Below are 20852 nucleotides of genomic sequence, written 5' to 3' on the forward strand. Positions count from 1 at the left end.
ATCTCCTCACATTAACCATATCCTCAATTTTTTTTCCCCCAAATTACAAATCATGAAACTAGGATCAAAACAATAATAGGTAAAATATCTTGTAAAAGAAGAAACGGTAGAGATGTCGACTGATTTTTTAAATTCAAAATTAAAATAGAAGGCATAATTTTTCATTTTAAAATAAATCAATACATTATGAAATCTGCATAAAAAGAATTTTTCGTTGATTTTTTTTTAAAAAAAAAAAACTACAAAAGTAACATTGAAAATCAATTTTCTAAACCCTCCCCCCCCCCCCCCCCCACCAAAAAAAAAAAAAACCGAGAGAGAGAGTGTGTGTTATAACAGTGGCATAAATTATTGCTAGAGCACGAGCAATTTTATAAAAGAGAAGTGGGCAAACGATGGCCTAAACAATACAAAAACCAGAAGTGAAAAAAGAAGAGAGAAGAAAATGTGATCCAAAGGCATCTTGGATTTTACTCCCCGTTAACTGTTTGCCCCCCATCGATTTTATGGGCTGCACAGGTTCTTGAGGTCCTCCTCCTTGGCATACCAGTTGGGTATAATTTTAGAAACATGAGGGTACAGATCCTTGTACGAGTTCCTGATTGTGCCCTCTGCCACTCCTGTGGCCAGTGATATATCTGCACGCACACCACTCTCATTAATCAACTGCCATGCAAACGCATGCTACGTTGTGCTACTTGCCATTTTAATATTTCAGATTTCATTTGGTTTCGGAAAAAAACGACAACACATTTTTTAAAAAACAGAAAAAGTGTATATGAATGCACTAACTTAAAGAGAAATCTTTCATGCAGAAGTCACCGTTACTTCATCCGCATTGGGAAGAAATGTCATATAGGTATTGGACATTCTCATGGTGGGAAAAATTAAAAAAATTAAAATTAAAATGCAACAACTATTTCCTTGTGTGCACATAGCTATTCTAAGTTGACAGACAAAGTTCAAACCTCGGAGTGGCTTCTTCTCGTCTGAAAGCTGAGTTATAATGTAAATAACTGCTGCTGCAATTGATATAGGGCTCCTCCTGCAACCAATTGAGGTATCAGAAATATAAGCCGGTGGAGATAGCATACAAATAATGACCAGTCAAGCCTTTGTGATGTACAGTGACTATCATATTTGCAAAACGGATACAAGATAAAAACTAGAATAAGACCAGGGGAAAGCATATTTGCAAACACCTTATTTGAGATAAAACAACAAACTAGATGTTCATTACTATCAAATTTATAGTGAAGCTTCTTCCCCCTTCCCCCTTCAACCCCACCCCCATAAGGGTGATCTTTTCCTCCTTTCTCTGCCAAACCTCATATTTTCTCACATTTGCAAAGAGCCAACTATGCACGATGTCTGGTGCCACATGAAGATAAACCATTTCTATGCTAGCAATGAAATAGGCTTTACACTACCCATAGTCATCAAAACAAGTAAGATTTTCTCAACTTGAATCACACAAATTGATTCAACTCGCAAACCTACAGAGTTCAATCTGCTAGGCAAACCAAAATAAGCAAGAACTACCATAATAATAAGATTCACTATTCAAATCTATAATTCGCGATTCAATAAGAATTCACAACCAGCCAAAATTCAATAGACCCAATAGGTTCCAATGTTGTTTTAATGTAAACAAGACTTAAAAGACCTTTTCAAGGGCCCTCTAGAATCAAAATAAAGAGCATCCTTTAATTTGCTCTCTCTTTTGAATTTACTTTCAAAAAATAAGAACAGTAAATTGTGTTGTGCATATTTTGTATTCAAAAGTGCATTTTGGATAATTTAATTCAACTTTCAAAAAAAATAAATAAATAAATAATGCGCTTGGATAATTTGTTCATAACTTTCTTCTTTAGCATTTTGGGTGATTAATGTTCAACATTTGATGGTGGTGAATGGTGGCAGTTAATTGCAGATGGTGGTGGTCAGCACCAGCGAGTAGTTGTGGCTGACAGCAATAGCAGTGACTGGCTGTAGGGTGGTGATTGGTGACATTGAGCAGAGGTGGCGGGGACTGGCAGCGAGCAGCAGGGGGGAGGGGGAGTGGCAGTAAGCAATGGTGGTGTCAACTGGCGGAGGTTGGTAGTGGGATCGTGGAAGATGGCAGTTGGCAGCAGTGGCAGCCAGCGATCAACAGTAATGTTGTTGCAGTGGCTGACATCACTATGTAGGGAAACACCTTAATGATGGAATAAAGGGTTGAAAGTATTGGATTGCATTTGAATTCACAGAAAACATCATTTTATAGAATCCTAAAAAGTGGGTACTGGAGGGTGTTTTTTAACATAGAGGACTAAAACAGATCTGTAAAAAGATGACAAATCAAAAGTGTTTTTTTTTGGGTTCTTGTATCCTTGTTTTTGAAAACAGAGAACTGCTCAAAAGCTAACTAAAAACAGGCCCTTAATTTTATGAACTGAGAATTGAATTGTAAAATTTGGCATAAATTCTAAAAAATTGTCACGCACACAAGCATATATCTAAGACAAAGTAAGTGCATTAAAAATGATATATACTCATGAAAATTGAATACATACATACACGTCTATACATGAATGGGAAGTATTCAATTTATTAAACAGCTGAAAAAGTAAAAATGGATCATCTTTGAAATGAAAAAATTTTAGATGTCTCCAACTCTAAACTTCTAGGCTTCTAGCTTCCAAATAAACTATTCTCAAGAATCAGATAAACGAAGATTATGGGGATTGTCAAACCCTTTAGAAAAAATGTAGGCCCTGTTTGGTTAAATTTACAGAAATAATCTGGATTTATATGCACTAATTATTCTTTCTTTTTAAAATTAAATCTGGAATAGTGAACTGATTTGACAGATTTGTAAGCACTGGTAGGTTTCTCCGAGCTGCTAGGGTGATTTTTACTTTAAAAAGTCCAAACAACGGTTCTATTTTTTTCACGGTTTTCAGTTGCATATTATTCTGGTGCAGAACTGAAGTATCATATCAAGATATATAAAAATTATTTTTTCCTTCAAGCAGGAGGAGTGAGTAAGAGGAGGTTGATACACAAGAATGTTATCTGCTGGCCTTACAAGGCTTAATATCCTATTTTGATGCTAACAAACAAGTGGATCTTAACATGCTATGTTAAGTGATGTATTTTCAAGACTAAATGAAGAATGCAAGGTTAAAGAGTTCATGAGAGCTTGTATCTCAGATAAGGATAATAATATCAAACTTGAAGCATGGATTTAAAGATTAAAACTTGAAGATCATGAGAGCATTGATATTAAAGAAAAAGCTTCAAGAATGAAAGCCAAATTGATCAACACGGAAAGCTCAAAGAAAGATGAAGCAAGCATAAAGACCTCAAGGAATTCAATGATTGAAAATTTGAAAGAGTCTAGGAAATTTCATGTAAGTATTTCAAAGAATTTTAATATGGATGCATGAAACTCTTAGGTTAATGTCTTGGACCTAGATACCTTTAAACATACTTGGAAAATATTTTTATAAGGTCAAAAATTGTTTTAAAAATGTTAGAATCAGTTCTCGAGTGAAAAGCACCAAAAAGAGGATTTCTCAAATGCTGTTAATTTTTCTACATCTGCATTGATGTGCATTTTTCTTCATCAAAAAGTCTTTATTTTAAAATGTATTCAACATGAAAGTTGTAGGATTTTCTCTTAGCTTTCATTTGACACCAAGATCATCAAATTTGGAGTTATACAGAAAAAGTTATGACCAAAAGACTGAAAGATACTTGAAGCTGATAGCTTGACAGACGACTATCAAGAACTGGACAGTCGACTGCCAGTGCACTTTGAGGCATCTGTCTAGGTTTGGACAGACGACTGCCACCTTTCTGCCCCTTGGTTTTAACTGGACAGACGACTGCCCAAAATGGACAGTCATCTGCCACGCGGCTGTTTTGAATTTTCTCATAACGGTCAAATTTTTAAATGGGATTGTTGGGGGCTCAAAATTTATGGAAACTTGGGAGATACTTCAACACACTTGAGGATCAAGTTATACACTTTTTAAAGTCTATAAATAAGCCTCAAAGATCATTGAATCAACACAACCAAGAATTCAAATTCTGAAAAAATTCTAAGTCTCTCTCAAATTGCTCTCAAATTCTCAAGGCTCTCTCTTGCTCTCAAGCTCACATATTGTGCACGAATTCAACTAAGTTTTAGCTGATCTTCTTCCACCGGAATTGTGCTACAAATTCTAAATCTTTCAATCATTGAAAGAATTAATCGGTGATATACTTCCTTGAGCTTCAAGCTATATTCCATATTGTGATTTACTTTGAAGTATATTAGTTGTGCTGTAATTGTTGTATTAACCAGCTCTTTGAGGAGCAAGTTCTTTGTACGCATCTATTTGATCTTTATCTTGTAGATTGACGATTCCAAGGGTTGTTTAGATTGTTGGCTAAGCAAGGGGATATTGCTTAGAGAGACGGGCTCTAGCCTAGTTAAGGAGTGACCGAACGAGGGGATATCGTTTGGAGAAGACGGGCTCTAACCTTAACCAAGGAGTGTTGTAAAGGTTTGTTCCACCCGTTAAAGGAAAATGTTTAGTAAATCCTTTGGTGGTTTACCAAAGGCGATGACGTAGGCTGGGTATAAGCCGAACCTCGTAAAAATTTCTGTCTCACTCTCTCTTTCTCTACTTTTTATTTTCAGTACATAAATTGCGTGGATGGTTTAAATTGAAAATTATATATACTACGTATATTTGAGAATTAAGTAAACTTAAAGTTTAATTTTGATTTGGGTTGCGGAAACCGAAAGAAAGTACGTTGGTTAAACCATATCTTGCAGAAACCATATGGGAGTACGTTACTTGGTTAAACATCCCAAAGAGAAATTAACTAAGAGTTTATCTGAATTCTAAATATTCGAAAAGAGTGATTGAATTTTATATTGCACATCATATTGAATAAGCAAATTCATTTATACAAGGCTTGGTTCAAATTTGTCTAATATAAACAAACAACCATCTTGAGTTTTTATATTACATAAGTGCTGTGTATTGGCTTGGTTGTTTGCTTTCTAATTATAGTTGATTGGTTTGGTTGAATGATTGGATGTTTGTATGGTTAAGGATTAAATAAAGAAACTAAGTTCTTGAGAGCTTAACAAACTAAACAAACAAGTCACAAATTAGTTAAAAGAAATAAAATAAGTTTAAGAATTCTAAATAGGAATTAAAAGAAATTTTTTAAAAAGTCCAATTCACCCCCTCTCTTGGGAAGCTATTCCTAATTTCAATTGGTATCAGAGAGGGATTATAGCAACTCTTAACTAAAAGCTATAAAAAGATCTAAATGGCTAACTTAGGCATAGCTCCCTTTGGAGAGAGACAATCTTCAACTAGGCCACCAATCTTTTGTGGTTTGAACTATACCTTCTGGAAAAAGAGAATGCAAATATATCTTCAAACCATGAATTGGAAAGCTTGAGAGGTTGTCATGGAAGGTGACCAAATTCCCACTAAGATAGTTGATGGAAAACAAGTCCCTAAGGAGAAAATTGATATGAAAGACTTAGACTATAAGATGTTGTAAGTAAATTCTAGTGCTATGAATGCTCTATATTGTACTTTAGATGCCAATGAATTTAATAGAGTAATGGTTTGTAAATCAACTAAGGAAATATGGGACAAGCTTGAAGTCACTTACGAAGGCACCATAGATGTTAGGGATAATAAGATCGATATGCTTACAAGTGAATATGAAGCTTTTAAGATAAACCCGGATGAATCCATAACTAATATGTTTAGTAGGTTCATTCACATAATAAATTTCCTAAATGCACTAGGAAAAACCTACACTACTTATGAAATGATAAGAAAAATTCTTAGAGGGAACCAAAAGTCACTGCTATAACCGAAGGAAGAAATTTGAAAAACACTTCCTTAGATAAATTTATAGGTTCTCTCCTTACATATGAAATGGCAATGAATAAAAATAATGGAAAAACCAAAGCCCAAGAATCAATAGCCTTTAAAGCCTTAAAAGAAAACTTAAGTAGTGAAATGAATGAAGATGAAGAAGCCTTCATATCTAAAAAGCTAGCAAGGATACTAAGAAGGAGAAACAAATTTAAAAGAAACCAAGACTCCGAATCAAATAAAGAAGGAGAAGAAATCAGCAAAAAGAAATCTAAAAGTAAAACTCCTACATGCTATAATTGCAACAAAGCTAGACATTTAAAACCGGAATGTCCACTACTAAAGAAAGAGTCTAAGAAGAAAAAGAAAAAGGTCATGAAAGTCACTACTTGGGACATGATGAGTACAAATAGTTCTGAAATTAAATCAAGTGACCAAGAGGTTGCTTATACGTGTTTTATGGCTTAGGACGATGAGGAAAGCTCTTCAGCAAAATCCTTAGATAATTCTTGTAGTAATTCTTCAAATGAATCCAATGATGAGGGTATGTCATCTTATGAAAAACTACAAAATGATCTATTCAAAGTACATAAGATGCTGATCAAAGTAAATAAACAAAATGCTTTATTGAAGAATAAGAATGAATGTATAATGAAAGAATTAGAATCCTTTAAGAATGTTGAAAGGGAAAAGGATTCAAGGATCAAGAAAATTGAAAATAAGTATGATGCTGCAATGAAAGGAGCTAGAATCTAAAAATCTTGCTGAAAATGAAAAAGATTTAAAAATTAAAGAACTAGAAAGCAAGAATGAAAAAATGATAGAAGACCTTTAATCCCTATCCTCTATAGAATATAAAAAAGATATATATATATTTCTGAATTAGAGGATAAAGTAAGAAAATTATCTCTAGAATTAGAGAAATCACTAAAGAAAGTTGATGGCAAGAAAGACAGAGATAAATGATCTCAAAAGTAAAATTGAAGATAAAGAAAAGATCATCTATAACTTTACAAAAGGAAAAACAAACTTTGACAAAATGGTAAGCTTACAAAGAATGTCTCTAAACAAAAAAGACATTGGATTTACTGGAATTGAAAATAAAAAAATAAAAAAAGAATCTTTACATGGGTTATTTCTCAAAAGCCTCCAAAGAAAATGCAAGCACATCCTTTAATGCTTAGACTAACACCATATGCTATCAATGTAAGAAAAATCGGCATATAAAGTTTGAATGTCCATTTAAGAGGAAATGTGTGAAAACTAAACAAATATGGTGAGTTAAAGAAACGTCATTTATCAAACCAACTGAACCCAGAAAGTATGGGTACCAAAATGAAAAACTAGTTCATAAATGAAAAAATTCATGGATTAAGTCATTCCACTTTAAAAATTGAGAACGTAACTTAATTCATGATCAACAAATGAGTTTAAGAGCTTATTCAAAAATGGCATTGTTGGCAAAATCATAGGATTTTTTTTACAAAGCTTAACTTAAGAAAATATTAAGAAAACATCAAATTGAGCTTATTACATAAGTACTTCAAGTTGATTCAAGTATGATTTTTCATTTTGAAGCTCATTGGGCAAAGAGACTTAGAGACCTTAGTATAAAATTTGGAACAAGTTTTTCAAAGTTAAACAAGTTCATATTCCAAGATTAATTGAGCAAAGAAAAGAGAACTCAAAAATATGTTGAAATGAGGAAAATCTGCTGACAGACAACTAGCATGTTTTGAAGTGTTTTAACACAAGTCAGAAGACTGACAGACGACTATCAAGAAATGGACAGACGACTGCCAGTGCCAAGTGAGCCGTCTGTGAGTGTTCTGCCAGACGACTGTCCACCTTCTGTGTATATTGAAAAACTGATTTGTTCATGGACAGACGACTATCATCATATGGACAAACAACTGTCACCCTTCTGTTCATTTTTAAAAACCTGATTGTTTAGTGACAGACGACTGCCCCCTGTTGACAAGCGACTGTATAAATTTTTTAAAGATATTTGAGAATGAAATGCTATATGCTACATGCTTACATGCCTATGCTACATGATATGCTTGACTTATATTGAAAATTTATGGCTCACTATGTTGAAAATCTGAGCATGAGATTATTGAGTATAAGCATGAATTTTGATATGAATTCTGATTAATTCTTGACCATGCATGCCACTGATGAATCACACGGATAAACTTACTGCTCTTTGCATTGATATCCATGAGATATGAGAGATATAATGATTATTTTGATATCCATGAGCTATGAGAGATATAATGGTTATATTAGCATCCATGAGTTGTGAATAATATGATAATGACTTTGGTATCTATAAAGTTTTTGGTATCCACAAATATTTTTGGTATCACATTTTAAAAATTTTAATTGGTATCACAATTTTACAAAGCTCACTTGGTATCACAATCTAAAAGTTAAATTTGTCTTTTAAGCATGACAAGTATGATTATATATATGAGCATAGTATGACATTGATGATATTAGCATGATATTGATATTTGATACATGATGTGAATCAATGTTTTGAAATATAAGATGATGAAAGCAAAATTGATAAAAAAAAAAAACTAAATGTGTTGAATTCAGGGGAAGAGTTATGTCATATTGCTCATATTATGATGGTTTCCCTATTAATCAATTCAGAGAATTTTCAATTGGTATCAATTCTCAATTGGTATAATGAATTTTAAATAAATATCATGAATTCAATTTTAAATCGGTATCATAATATCAACAATTGAAATCTTGAGTAATGTCAAAGAAGGAAAAAACTGTTAGTAAAGATAAGATTGTTAAAACACACTATACATGTTATATTAAAAAACTATAAATTGAGTATGTTCATATGTTTGATACGCATGTTTGATGATATGCTCAACATGTGATTTTACTTGAACTTAATTATTTTTTTTTCTCTTTTTGATCGATGTCAAAAGGGAGAGAAGTTTTAAGCAAAAATTGAGCATGAGATTGCAAAAATTGAGCATGAACATAATATATCAAAAGGAGGAGAAGTATTTGATGTTGATTGATAAACTTGAACTTGAATAAAGTGATGAGCATGATTGTAAAATGAAGTGATGAGCATGATTATAAAAGAGTTTTTAAAATTGATATTGATCTTACAAATATTGTTAAGATGATGCTTATTGAAAGGGGAAGTCATTTTAAGGCTCACTCCAATTTTTGCTTCTTGTTTGTCATCATAAAAAATGGGGAGATTGTTGATCTTACAAGGCTTAATATCCTATTTCGATGCTAACAAACAAGTGGATCTTAACATGTTATATTAAGTGATGTATTTTCAGAACTAAATGAAGAATGCAAGGTTAAAGAGTTCATGAGAGCTTGTACCTCAGATAAGGATGATTATATCAAGCTTGAAGTATGGATTTAAAGATTAAAACTTGAAGATCATGAGAGCATTGATATTAAAGAAAAAGTTTCAAAAAATGAAAGCCAAAGTGATCAACATGGAAAGCTCAAAGAAAGATGAAGCAAGCATAAAGCCCTCAAGGAATTCAATGATTGAAAATTTGAAAGAGTCTAGGAAATTTCATGTAAGTACTTCAAAGAATTTCAATATGGATGCATGAAACTCTTAGGTTAATGTCTTGGACCTAGATACCTTTGAACATACTTGGAAAGTATTTTTATAAGGTCAAAAATTATTTTAAAAAGGTTAGAATTAGTTTTAAAATGAAAAGCACCAAAAAGAGGATTTCTCAAATGCTGTTAATTTTTCTACATCTGCATTGATGTGCATTTTTCTCCATCAAAAAGTCTTTATTTTAAAATGTGTTCAACATGAAAGTTGTAGGATTTTCTCTTAGGTTTCATTTGACACCAAGATCATCAAATTTGGAGTCATACAGAAAAAGTTATGACCAAAATACTGAAGGGTACTCGAAACTGACAGCTTGACAGACGACTGTCAAGAACTGGACAGTCGACTGCCAGTGCACTTTGAGGCATCTGTGTGGGTTTGGACAGACGACTGCCACCTTTCTGCCCCTTTGTTTTAACTGGACAGACTACTGCCCAAAATGGACAATCATCGGCCACGCGGCTGTTTTGAATTTTCTCATAACGATCAAATTTTTAAATGGGTTTGTTTAGGGCTCAAAATTTATGGAAACTTGGGGGATACTTCAAAACACTTGAGGATCAAGTTATACACTTTTTAAAGTCTATAAATAAGCCTCAAAGATCATTGAATCAACACAACCAAGAATTCAAATTCTGAAAAAACTCTAAGTCTCTCTCAAATTGCTCTCAAATTCTCAAGACTCTCTCTTGCTCTCAAGCTCACATATTGTGCACGAATTCAACTGAGTTTTAGCTGATCTTCTTCCACCGAAATTGTGCTACAAATTCTAAATCTTTCAATCATTGAAAGAATTAATCGGTGACATACTTCCTTGAGCCTCAAGCTATATTCCATATTGTGATTTACTTTAAAGTATATTAGTTGTGCTGTAATTGTTGTACTAACTAGCTCTTTGAGGAGCAAGTTCTTTGTACGCATCTATTTGATCTTTATCTTGTAGATTGACAATTCCAAGAGTTGTTTGGATCATTAGCTAAGCAAGGGGATATTGCTTAGAGAGGCGGGCTCTAACCTAGTTAAGAAGTGACCGGACGAGGGGATATCGTTTGGGGAAGACGGGCTCTAGCCTTAACCAATGAGTGTCGTTAAGGTTTGTCCCGCCCGTTAAAGGAACATGTTTAATGAATCCTTTGGTGGTTTACCAAAGGCGAGGACGTAGGCTGGGTATAAGCCGAACCTCATAAAAATCTCCATCTCACTCTCTCTTTCTCTACTCTTTATTTTCAGTACATATTTAAATTGTGTTGATGGTTTAAATTGAAAATTATATATACTACGTATATTTGGGAATCAAGTAAACTTAAAATTTAATTTTGATTTGGGTTGCGGAAACCAAAAGGGAGTACGCTGGTTAAACCATATCTCATGGAAACCACAGGAGTACGTTACTTGGTTAAACATCCCAAAGAGAAATTAACTAAGAGTTTATCTGAATACTAAATATTTGGAAAGAGTGATTGGATTTTATATTACATATCATATTGAATAAGCAAATTCATTTATACAAGGCTTGGTTCAAATTTAGCTAATATAAACAAACAACCATCTTAAGTTTTTATATTACATAAGTGTTGTGTATTGGCTTGGTTGTTTGCTTTCTAATTATAGTTGATTGGTTTGGTTGAATGATTGGATGTTTGTATGGTTAAGGATTAAATAAAGAAACTAAATTCTTGAGTGCTTAACAAATTAAAAAAACAAGTCACAAATTGGTTAAAAGAAATAAAATAAGTTTAAGAATTCTAAAAATGAATTAAAAAAAATTTTTTTAAAGTCCAATTCACACCCCCCCCCCCGCGCGCGCGCGCGCTTGGGAAGTTATTCCTAATTTCATTATCAAATTGTCATACAAGTTAGTTACCATATTTTAAACAAAACAGAATATGACAGCTGCTTGTCTTGAATATTTACTCAATTTAACAAACAAAAATTGAGTGACATCCACTACAAAAAAATCAGGTGCAATAAAGGAAGTAGAATTGAATTCAATCACTAATTTTGGCCCAACTAAATAAAACCCAAATTGAACAAACTAATCAAAAGAAAATGGATCTAGAAGCAAGGTCTGGGTTTATATCTATGCTTTAATGGTTTGGTGGCGGTTCAGAGTGATGTAGCAAACCAACTTAGTTGCTACTCGGAGACACAAACCAACTTTGAACACCTCTAGTGTCTTAAACTGAAAATATATTTAAAACTTGTAAACACATTGAAAGACTGCTGCATTCTATCTTAAGAGTGTCAAAGAGCCATCACTTTTCCAACAAACACATCTACACAAACTGCCCCAGTGTGTTTTCTATGTCTTTGGCCACCATTATAAATCCATACTACTTAATTAAGGAAACATCCTTATGGATGGATACTCGAGTGAATACCAAAATGTCCTCCATTATTATCAAATAACAATCAACATGAGTCATATTAGTAATTTAATTTATTCAAAAATAACTTCTCATAACTTTCCTAATGATAAAATATGTATTCTCCCAATTAATAACACTTCAGAGTTTTGTGCTTTGGGTTTTAGGGTGTTTGGGAAAGGAAAGGAGATAAAAGGCTTTGTGGTAGTGCTCAATGACGGCTATCTTTTGGTGAATTTTGGAGAGAAAAGCTGGAATTTTTAAGAGTTTGGCTTCTTCTCCTAACTTTGTTTGGAAGAGAGTTGGTTTCTAGCATTGAAGGTTACAGCGAATACTTTTCATTCAGCATCTACCTTTGGCAGATTTACAACAAGATTGAATTGCTTTGCATCGGCGGAGCTGTTCCACAATGATTGTTTTTTGGGGTTTTTTGTTTTATATTTTTCTTATATTTTAGGAGAATATTTTATCCTCCATGTCTTCTTTCTCTTCTATTTTGTACTCCTCTTTTTCTATTAAAATTCTTTGTTTATCAAAAAAAATTAAATTTTTATTAAAAGCTATTTTATATCAATTTAAGGACTTCAATTGCAATTTTTTTTTATGAAAGATCAAATTCTTGTTAAAAAGTGGTTACCCGCATAGCACGTGAAAAGGACCGCAACCTATCAGAATCATTTATCTACATTCAATTGTTCTTACATCACTGTTAACTTTCTAGTTCTTTGACATCCTCCCACTGAAGCATCATTACACCAAGGTCTCCAAATCATGCAATCTCCTTGAAAGGGGGACGGACTAGAATTTTTGAACCATCTCAAATTTTGAGGATTTCAACCACTTAAAGGTTTTTTGTTAAGTGCTTAAAATTCTGTGTGCATTTCCTTTAAGTAACCAAACATTATGTATTTAAGACAAGGATTACTAGCAGTAAGTGATGAGAAATATAACCTAGTGACCAGGTGATAAGTGGTACTAAAATGGGTTTGGTGTTAGTGATACATATGCTCAAATAAGCAAAGCACAGTCAACAAAAGCACATTCAGTTTCTGCCTCAGGCATAATGATACAAGAGTACAAACAAAACTACCTTATATCAAACTCTTCAGACTTCTGGACAGCTTCTTGAGCAGCTTTAACGGCTTGATTAGACATGCCTAGGTTTGAACAAAAGCGCCTCTAAAGGATGAAAATGGAACTAATGTTAAGTGGTAAAATTATAGTTTTCAGTGATAATTTATAAAAGCCATATATTATTTATTTTTTTAAAATCCGCAAGTGACTCATAAAAACTCACCATGAAGTCACCAGCATGTATAGCTCCCATCTCCACTGACTGACCTGCCTCGAGCCCCAGTTGTTTCACTATGTATTCTTTTGCTCGGCCAATTTCCTTCTTTGTGGCTCCATTGGCAACAGAGCAAATTTCTAGTTGAAATCCACATGTTCAGGGAAGCTCATACACATGAGAAAGATAAATCAGGAAGCATCCAGATGTTAAAAGATTCTTAGGCTGTACCCTTTACAGTGCGTGGCTTGTCTTCCATTCGACAAGCAATGTACAGGCACGCAGCCAATAATGCATCCTGATTTCTTCCTCGACTAGATTTTTGATCTTCCACCTTCTTATATATCTCATTAGCCCGATCCTTCCAAGTCAATGACAAAAGCACCATCAAAATATACACAAGTAACAAACTGTACAACTTTAAATAATACCACATGAAGAAAAAAAACAAAGGGAAAAATGAACCAAAATACTCGAAAAAGCATTCTGAGAAAAATATTGAGGAATCCCAAAAAGATCACATTAATGTCTGAGGGCATTTTTAGTTTTGAAAATGAGATTACTCGTAATGGTTTAGGCCCTAATAAATCAGAAGCAGTGGACGTAGAGAATGGAGCAAATTTCACTCATAAACAGATAAAGAATAGCATGATATCATTACATGGATAAAGAACAGTGCAATAGCTGCTATATACTTTTAAGGCCTTTACTAATCTAAGAAATATTTTAAGATTTATTGTTTTCAATTATTCATGCTTTGGGCATGTTGTGTGACCGTAACATGCCCATAAAATTAAAAAGACAGTTCTATAGGACAGCTATAAGACCGGCCATATTATATGGATCAGAATGTCGGGCTACTAAGAAACATGTACAAAAGTAAGAGAATCCTAAGGTATAAGAGAATCCTAAGGTGGATGAGTGGTATAACTCTATAAGATATTAATGAATCAACACATTCATGGTTAGTTGGGCATAGCAAGTGTAGAAGATAAGGGAGGGGCTGCTGAGATGGATTGGGAACCTACAATGTAGGCCAAATAATGCATGTGAGGAGAGGCAAGCGAAGTTCATATTAGTGGTGGTAGTAGGAGGGGCGGGATAGACCTGTAATAACTTTTAATGAAATGGTAAGGATTTAACACCCTCCATTTGTCAGAAGATATTGCCCAAGATTGTGCAGATTGGCGGAAATAGGTTCTATAGCTGAGTGCCAACCCCACCTAGTGGGAATTTAAGCCTTGGCAGCTGTCCCCATTTTTTTTTTTTTATTCAAAATTCTTTTGCAGTTTTTTTTTTAAAAAATGTCCTAAAAATAACAAGCATTAATTAATCCAAATTTTGTTTATGCATGTGCTATGTGAGATTATAGGTCTGGTTAAAGATTGTCATCATTTCCCACACCACCTCACATTCTCTCTGACTTTTTTTTTTTAATTTCAGTCCCCCTCAGTTTCAGAAGGCTTCACAGACCCTTTGGAAAGGAAGATAATGCTCAAGATCAACAATTCTCTTGGCATTCTCCTTCCCTTTCTCTATATCCGCCCAAGAAAATATAACGGGGATCGCAAGATTGATCAAACCAAGGGAATAACTCAGCAGTACACCACCATAACATATAGTTCACACAAATGAATAGTGCTGAGGAAATTGAATATTTCTTGCCATCATTCTTTAGTCTTTAGCTAATCATATCACTTGCTGCACTAATTTTTTTGCACATTTCTTCATTTTAAATTTCTTTCAATAATCTCTTCCTGGTAAGGTGAAAAAACAAGATTGAGTTTGCCATAACTATTAAAAATTACAGACATTATAGAATTTTGTCATAGCAGTTCTGTCATAGCAGTTCTACATAATGACAAAAAAACCTCTAATCACCCCCGATAATAAGCAGAATCTAAATTGAAGTATTGTAGGATAGTTCATGCTGAAGAACCACCCAAGAAAATATGATAAAAATGGAAAACAGTTAAGGTCATAAACAATTAGGGTTGCCTAAGAGAGCACCAGGTTACCAATCAAAGAAGATAAAAAGGAAATTAATGTCGAGAACGGAGGATGAAGACGAGGAAGAGGAGTACAAACGCACAAAATAAAATTTGATTATTCAGGTCATGAGATGCTCATGTGCAAACAAACTTGCAGGAATCCCAGTACATCAATCAAATCCACACTGAGGCCAATTCATAAGCTTGGCAAAGTCCTACTTATAACTAAGAACATTCTTGAAAGGCCTGCTAAATATGAATTGTTAAAAGGCACTATTAAGCGGAAACATGCGCGACTTTAGTTTGTCCATCCAAGTTATAAAATACTCAAGTTTGACTCACTGTAAACTATGCTTACCTTTATTCAAGTTCAAGCTACTAATGGCAAGTTGAGATTAAGTTCCACAGTACTGCTCTCAAGCCTAACCTTAATTGAGCTTTCGATATTTTTAGTATTTTTATATTATATATGTGATATATCATATGTTTAACTTATGAATATATAAAATTATAATATTATATATTGTATAATTTTGTACATATATTTAATATTATTTTATATCCAGATCCATCTTAATTGAACCAATTAGAGGGGCAAGAACCCACAATGAAGTTGAGCTCGAAGCCTTGAACTAAATTAGCTACAAGATCCATCAAATTTGAGCTTCATATTTCCAAGCCAAGTCAAGTCAAGTTTGAGAATCCCATGGATTCAACTCAACTCAAACATGCCCCTACCACCACACAACCAAAGCTGGAGACCGAGCTGCACCAAAACTCATCTGTTGCTAATCTCAATTTTTTAACCAAGAACAAGATTGATTCACAAGTTCATAAAATATATGGTCGCAATATATGATAGTGTTATAGCAGCATTTAGAAAAGGACTCTGTATTTCACAAGATTACACGCCCTGAAAGCTGAAGCTATTGATGCCCACTCTTTGCTTCAAGGCATACAGGATATCTTAATAATGAGAGAATGACCAAAAACTATTAGAATAATATACATACGTACACACACACACACACACATAAATACACATACATATATGTATACATATATTCATTGTAACTATTTGGGAGTATTTGGGGATGTGGCCAATAGAATGTTGGAAACCAAGTTTGGGAATCATGGGATCCCCTGTGGCAGGCATCATTCCCTAAAAATGCAAGATGCCCCCAAAACATATGTATTCAAAACCCACCTCTCCCCCTTAGTTGATCTTGAATTCCCATGACATATGTCCTAATATTAATATTAATATTAAAAATAAATTTTAGATATAATTTTATGCAATATTATTAGTATCATTACAATTTTAACGATAATCAGGCAATCTTATAGAAATAATATTAGAATATCTATGTTATGCCAAACACTATAATCTTTTATTCCTTAGCAATGTTAATCAAGGCTCCTCTCATGGCAAGGCAAAGCATATCTTAAATGCCTAGAGGCTCAATCTAAATACCAAATTCCAAAAGGCTAACGCATTACAAGTTAAGGCTTACACATGTGTGCAAAAGCACGCTATTTGCGCCTTTTTAAGTTGATGCTAATGATGCTAACAAATTTTGGGTGTAAAATTCTCAAGTTAGATTTGGTTTTTAAATTCTAACTACACGCTTGTATAAAACTAATAATATCGTAATAGTTCATTTCTAAAACTCTTGAACCTCAACCTTTCCAAAAATAATTGAGAGTCGTATTTTAGATCTCAAAAATAATTTGAACACATCATGTTATAGATATCTCTTGTTATGATACACATAATGAATTCAAGTTAGCAGTTTTTGAATGGACAAAAACTAATTTACAAATTATATTAGCTTTTTTTTTTTGTACCTTTTTACTTATGATCTTCTTAATTTTTTTTCTTTGCATTTTAAATGTAAGTAATTTTTTCTTTTTCATATTTTTATCAAAAAAAAAATTCTCAAAAGGTTTATGTCTCAACGCCTCAAGGCTTACGCCTCATCTCTTAAGGGTTAGAACGTCTCGCTTTATGCCTCCGCCTTTTAAAATATTGTTCTTAAGAATCCTACGTGAACCAAACGAAACTATTTACATGAGATAATAATCCTATTGCCAAGCAGAAGATACCTAGAAAGGTCATTCTAGGAGGGCATTTAGAGCATTTAGACTAATCCAAGCCAAACAACCCTCTATTATTTAGACAAGTGCAAATATATTAGGCATCAATTATCACATAACCAAACAGAATCATGGCAAGTAAACTGCATACCTTTATGGTAGCTACAAGGCCCAACCTGAGATTTGGGGAAAAAAGGCAAACAAACAAACAAACAAAAATGCATCAGCTTCACTTGTTCCACACCAAGGAAATGTGCAATACACCAAGATAACATTTACTATAATAAAAATATACGAAATCTACACATCTATGAATTTTATAAAGAAAAAATGACAATTTTAATCATCCACTGAAATAAGAGATATCATTGAAATATTTGACAAACATTTAAGAGCCATACTTAGTGCCTACCTTGATCATGGATTCTAAATTACAACGCAAGTTCACATTTTGGATAACCCAAAGAGAACTGATAATAAGTCAGATTAAAAATCTCAATCATTATTTACTTCATGAATGAAAAAGAAGTGAAAAAATCTAGCATTTTAGACTAATTTAAATTATGAACCCAGCAGCACTGACAAACAGAATCACAACATCAACAAACTTGGAACACTTCAAAAGATTATAGACATCATGACCACTCAAAATATAAGTTTTTTTTTTAATTTTTTTTATTTTTTAAACTGATAAATTATAAAATACATCTCATTCTATGCATGTGATTGTCACAAGCACTATGAACCTAGGCAGGGCCAGATGCAACTCATGTACATTGGCTTGGGTTGAAGACCAAACAAGTACAAACTAAAACTTGAAGAAATTCCCCAGTCCAAGCCAAGAGATCCAGCCACAATGCTTGAGGGTTTCAAAAGAAGTTGATGGATGGATAATTAAATTCCTTTGCACATTTCTGTTTAATCAATTAAAAGGTTTTAATATCAACACTTCACTAGATAACAAGGTACTAGTTAAAAAATAAGTTATCATTGGCTGGAAGTTTACCCACTTTGAAATTACAAGGGAAAATGATACTTGGAATAAAAGCAAGTTGAGCAATGCAAAAATAATTAATTAATAATTAACTTCCTTTGCACATTTCTTGTTAAAATCATCAAGAAGCCTAAACAATATAGAAAATAACTCCTCAGTCATAAACCTACAAGCAATATAAGCATAGTTACAAAATTGGACTTGAATTTTGAATTCATATCTTTATTTTTTTTTTAACAATTATGAATTGAGAATTGAATAATAGTCAGCACAAATTCTAAAAAATTGTTCTATGATTTACGCATATATCCAAAAATTTAAAGAAAAGGGGGGAGCTAATAGCAAAATATATTGATGAAAAGTGAATGATCATATGCCATAATAGGCATTTATACACATCAATGCATGAATAAATGTATGCTATTTGGTAGGAAGTTGAAAAAGGAAAAGTACCTCAGCCTTGAAATTTCAGAAGGTTAAAAAGTCTCCATGTCTAAACATTTCTAGTTTCCATTAAATTATTCTTCAGCAGACAAATGGAGATTTTACGGGACTGTAGAACTCTTTAAAAGAAGTTCAGGGAACCTAAAAGATTTTAAAACAATTCAAATGAGAAATAAAAGTAGAAGGATTTTGTTTATTTTGATTCTAGATGCCTTCCAAAAAAGTATGAAGTCATTTGTATTAAAAATGGTGAACTTTTTAGATTTTTTAAATAGTTGTGTTTTGCAGGGGCAAACTGTATTTGTTGGATCTGGTTCAGATTTGATTGTTGATAAAATGAGAAGCAGTAAACCTAGAGTAAGATTCATGGTCAATTCTCGGATTCATAACAATAGGCTAAGGAATTGAATCAAATCGGATGATTGTAAAAACAATGGATTTAAGTAAATAATTGTTTAAATATGCATTTAATTGCACCCAGGTTCAATCAATTCTATATAGCATTAAACCAAGCCCACTACCATTTTTAAAATTCCAAACCAAGCTTGTCCTTTTCTTCGGTTTGATCACATTCATAAGGAAGACATTCCAAGCTACTAGGCAATCATTTACTAAGAAAGATTCCCAACTAGTACAGCAACTAAGAACAATTTAAACCATGCTAGCACTTCATATGCAAACATTATATCAAAATACTTCATGCAAATCCAAATACAATGTCCCAAATCTGGGCTCCCATACATGGGGTATGTTTTTAATTTGGGATCTACAGGGGGAAAACAGAAGGGTGTGAAGCTTGCATTAAACACGCTCGCTGTTCACATCTAGAAACTCTAAGCATATCACCGTCAAAGAAAAAAAAATAAAAAAACGTTGGCATATCATAAACGAACTCCACAGCAACAGAATCTGACTGCATGTTTAGATAGCTAAACTCAAACTAATCTCTGGCTTCCCAAGCTACACCCCATCTGGACATTTTTAATTCCAAAATGCAAGAATTAAACAGACAAATATTCAAATTTAAATTCACATCAACGGCGATGCGTTTATTGCATTAAAAAACCACCGTAATAATCCCAACTCATGACAAGGAACGTAGCAAAGCGACCAAAACTCTTAAGACCCAAAATTCAGCTCCGGTAGCCAAGCGCAGTTCCTAAGAAAAAAAGCTCCTGGTTATTTATTTCTTCCTTCTGTTTATTGTAAGAGTTGTCGCTTACTCACGGAACAAAACTTGTTGCATCACGCTCTGTTAACTAATATGTTTCCGAGTTCTTATACATGCCAAACGAGGTAAAATAAAATTCGAGGCTTTTTTTTTTTCACTTTCCCGCATTTTCTCAGCAACCAAACAGATCCCTAACCAAAGAATTAACAGGAAATCTTCCAATCTACCTGTCAGACATGGTAGCTATGGTCTTGAACGCAAGAATTAGCGACCGATCTGGATTCGAACCCCGATTCTGCCACCGCCCCAGCGACGACGACAAGAAGTCGCCGGTTACACCGTTAGGCTTGGAAATAACGGTGGAGAGGCCGCCGTCGGTGAGAAGAGGATTGGTAGGGCCGCCGACACGGACGGGGTCGTTGTCGCCTGACTCGTTGGCGAAGGTTCGCCACTCGGAGGTCTCGTCGATGGAGTGCGACTCGAGGACGAGACCGCACTCGGAGCAGACGGTGTCGCCGGCCGAGTGATCGAATACTACCTCAGTGCTCCGCTTACAATCGGAACAGTATGCGTCCGACATTGAAATTGGATGTAGATTGGATGTGATTAGGGTTCCGGTACGGCTATCGTAGTCTGAGAGAAACGAAGTATGAATTCCCCTGATTCTTCTCTCCCTGTCGCCACCAGATGGAGAAGAACGTGATGGAAAATGGGGATGAGGATATTTATCGCAAGAGCATTTTATTTTATTTTTTCATTTTTTATTTGAGCAGGGGGCAAAATGGACTTTTCGTCGTTGTTTTGTTGGGAGTCGGCCGATCATGCGGTTTTCGTGTTGGGTGGGCTGGGCTGAGCTGAGCTGAGTTCCGAATTATTGGGCCCTATGGGCTTAAACTTTAGTTACCTGGCGGAGCCCAGTACAAATGGGTTGACTCGAACAGTTGAAATAGAGCCCAATCGGCCCAATCCCTACAAACTAAGATTTATAAAA

General features: G+C 34.0%; 1 protein-coding gene across 1 annotated transcript; it reads right to left on the reverse strand.

The window, feature by feature from the left end:
- Nucleotides 1–328: 328 nt before the first annotated feature.
- On the reverse strand, nucleotides 329–20590 carry LOC131167318 (transcription initiation factor IIB-2). The gene is made up of 7 exons (XM_058126082.1): nucleotides 20089–20590; nucleotides 17404–17428; nucleotides 13396–13525; nucleotides 13174–13304; nucleotides 12967–13055; nucleotides 969–1045; nucleotides 329–638 (listed from the first exon to the last, which is right to left on the reverse strand). The coding sequence occupies exons 1-7, from the start codon at nucleotides 20439–20441 to the stop codon at nucleotides 505–507; spliced, it is 939 nt and encodes a 312-aa protein (XP_057982065.1). The 5' UTR covers nucleotides 20442–20590; the 3' UTR covers nucleotides 329–504.
- Nucleotides 20591–20852: the final 262 nt, after the last annotated feature.

Source organism: Malania oleifera, chromosome 11 (assembly GCF_029873635.1).
Source record: "Malania oleifera isolate guangnan ecotype guangnan chromosome 11, ASM2987363v1, whole genome shotgun sequence".
NCBI lineage: Eukaryota > Viridiplantae > Streptophyta > Magnoliopsida > Santalales > Ximeniaceae > Malania > Malania oleifera.

What these genes read in the sequence shown, in the direction of transcription:
- LOC131167318 (XM_058126082.1), bottom strand. Translation starts at nt 20,441, where the DNA reads ATGTCGGACGCATACTGTTCCGATTGTAAGCGGAGCACTGAGGTAGTA. An exon ending in GCCTTGTAGCTACCATAAAG is followed by an intron (nt 13,526 to 17,403) that starts GTATGCAGTTTA and finishes TTGACTTGGAAG; the next exon opens with GATCGGGCTAATGAGATATA. An exon ending in CAAGCCACGCACTGTAAAGG is followed by an intron (nt 13,305 to 13,395) that starts GTACAGCCTAAG and finishes GATTTCAACTAG; the next exon opens with AAATTTGCTCTGTTGCCAAT.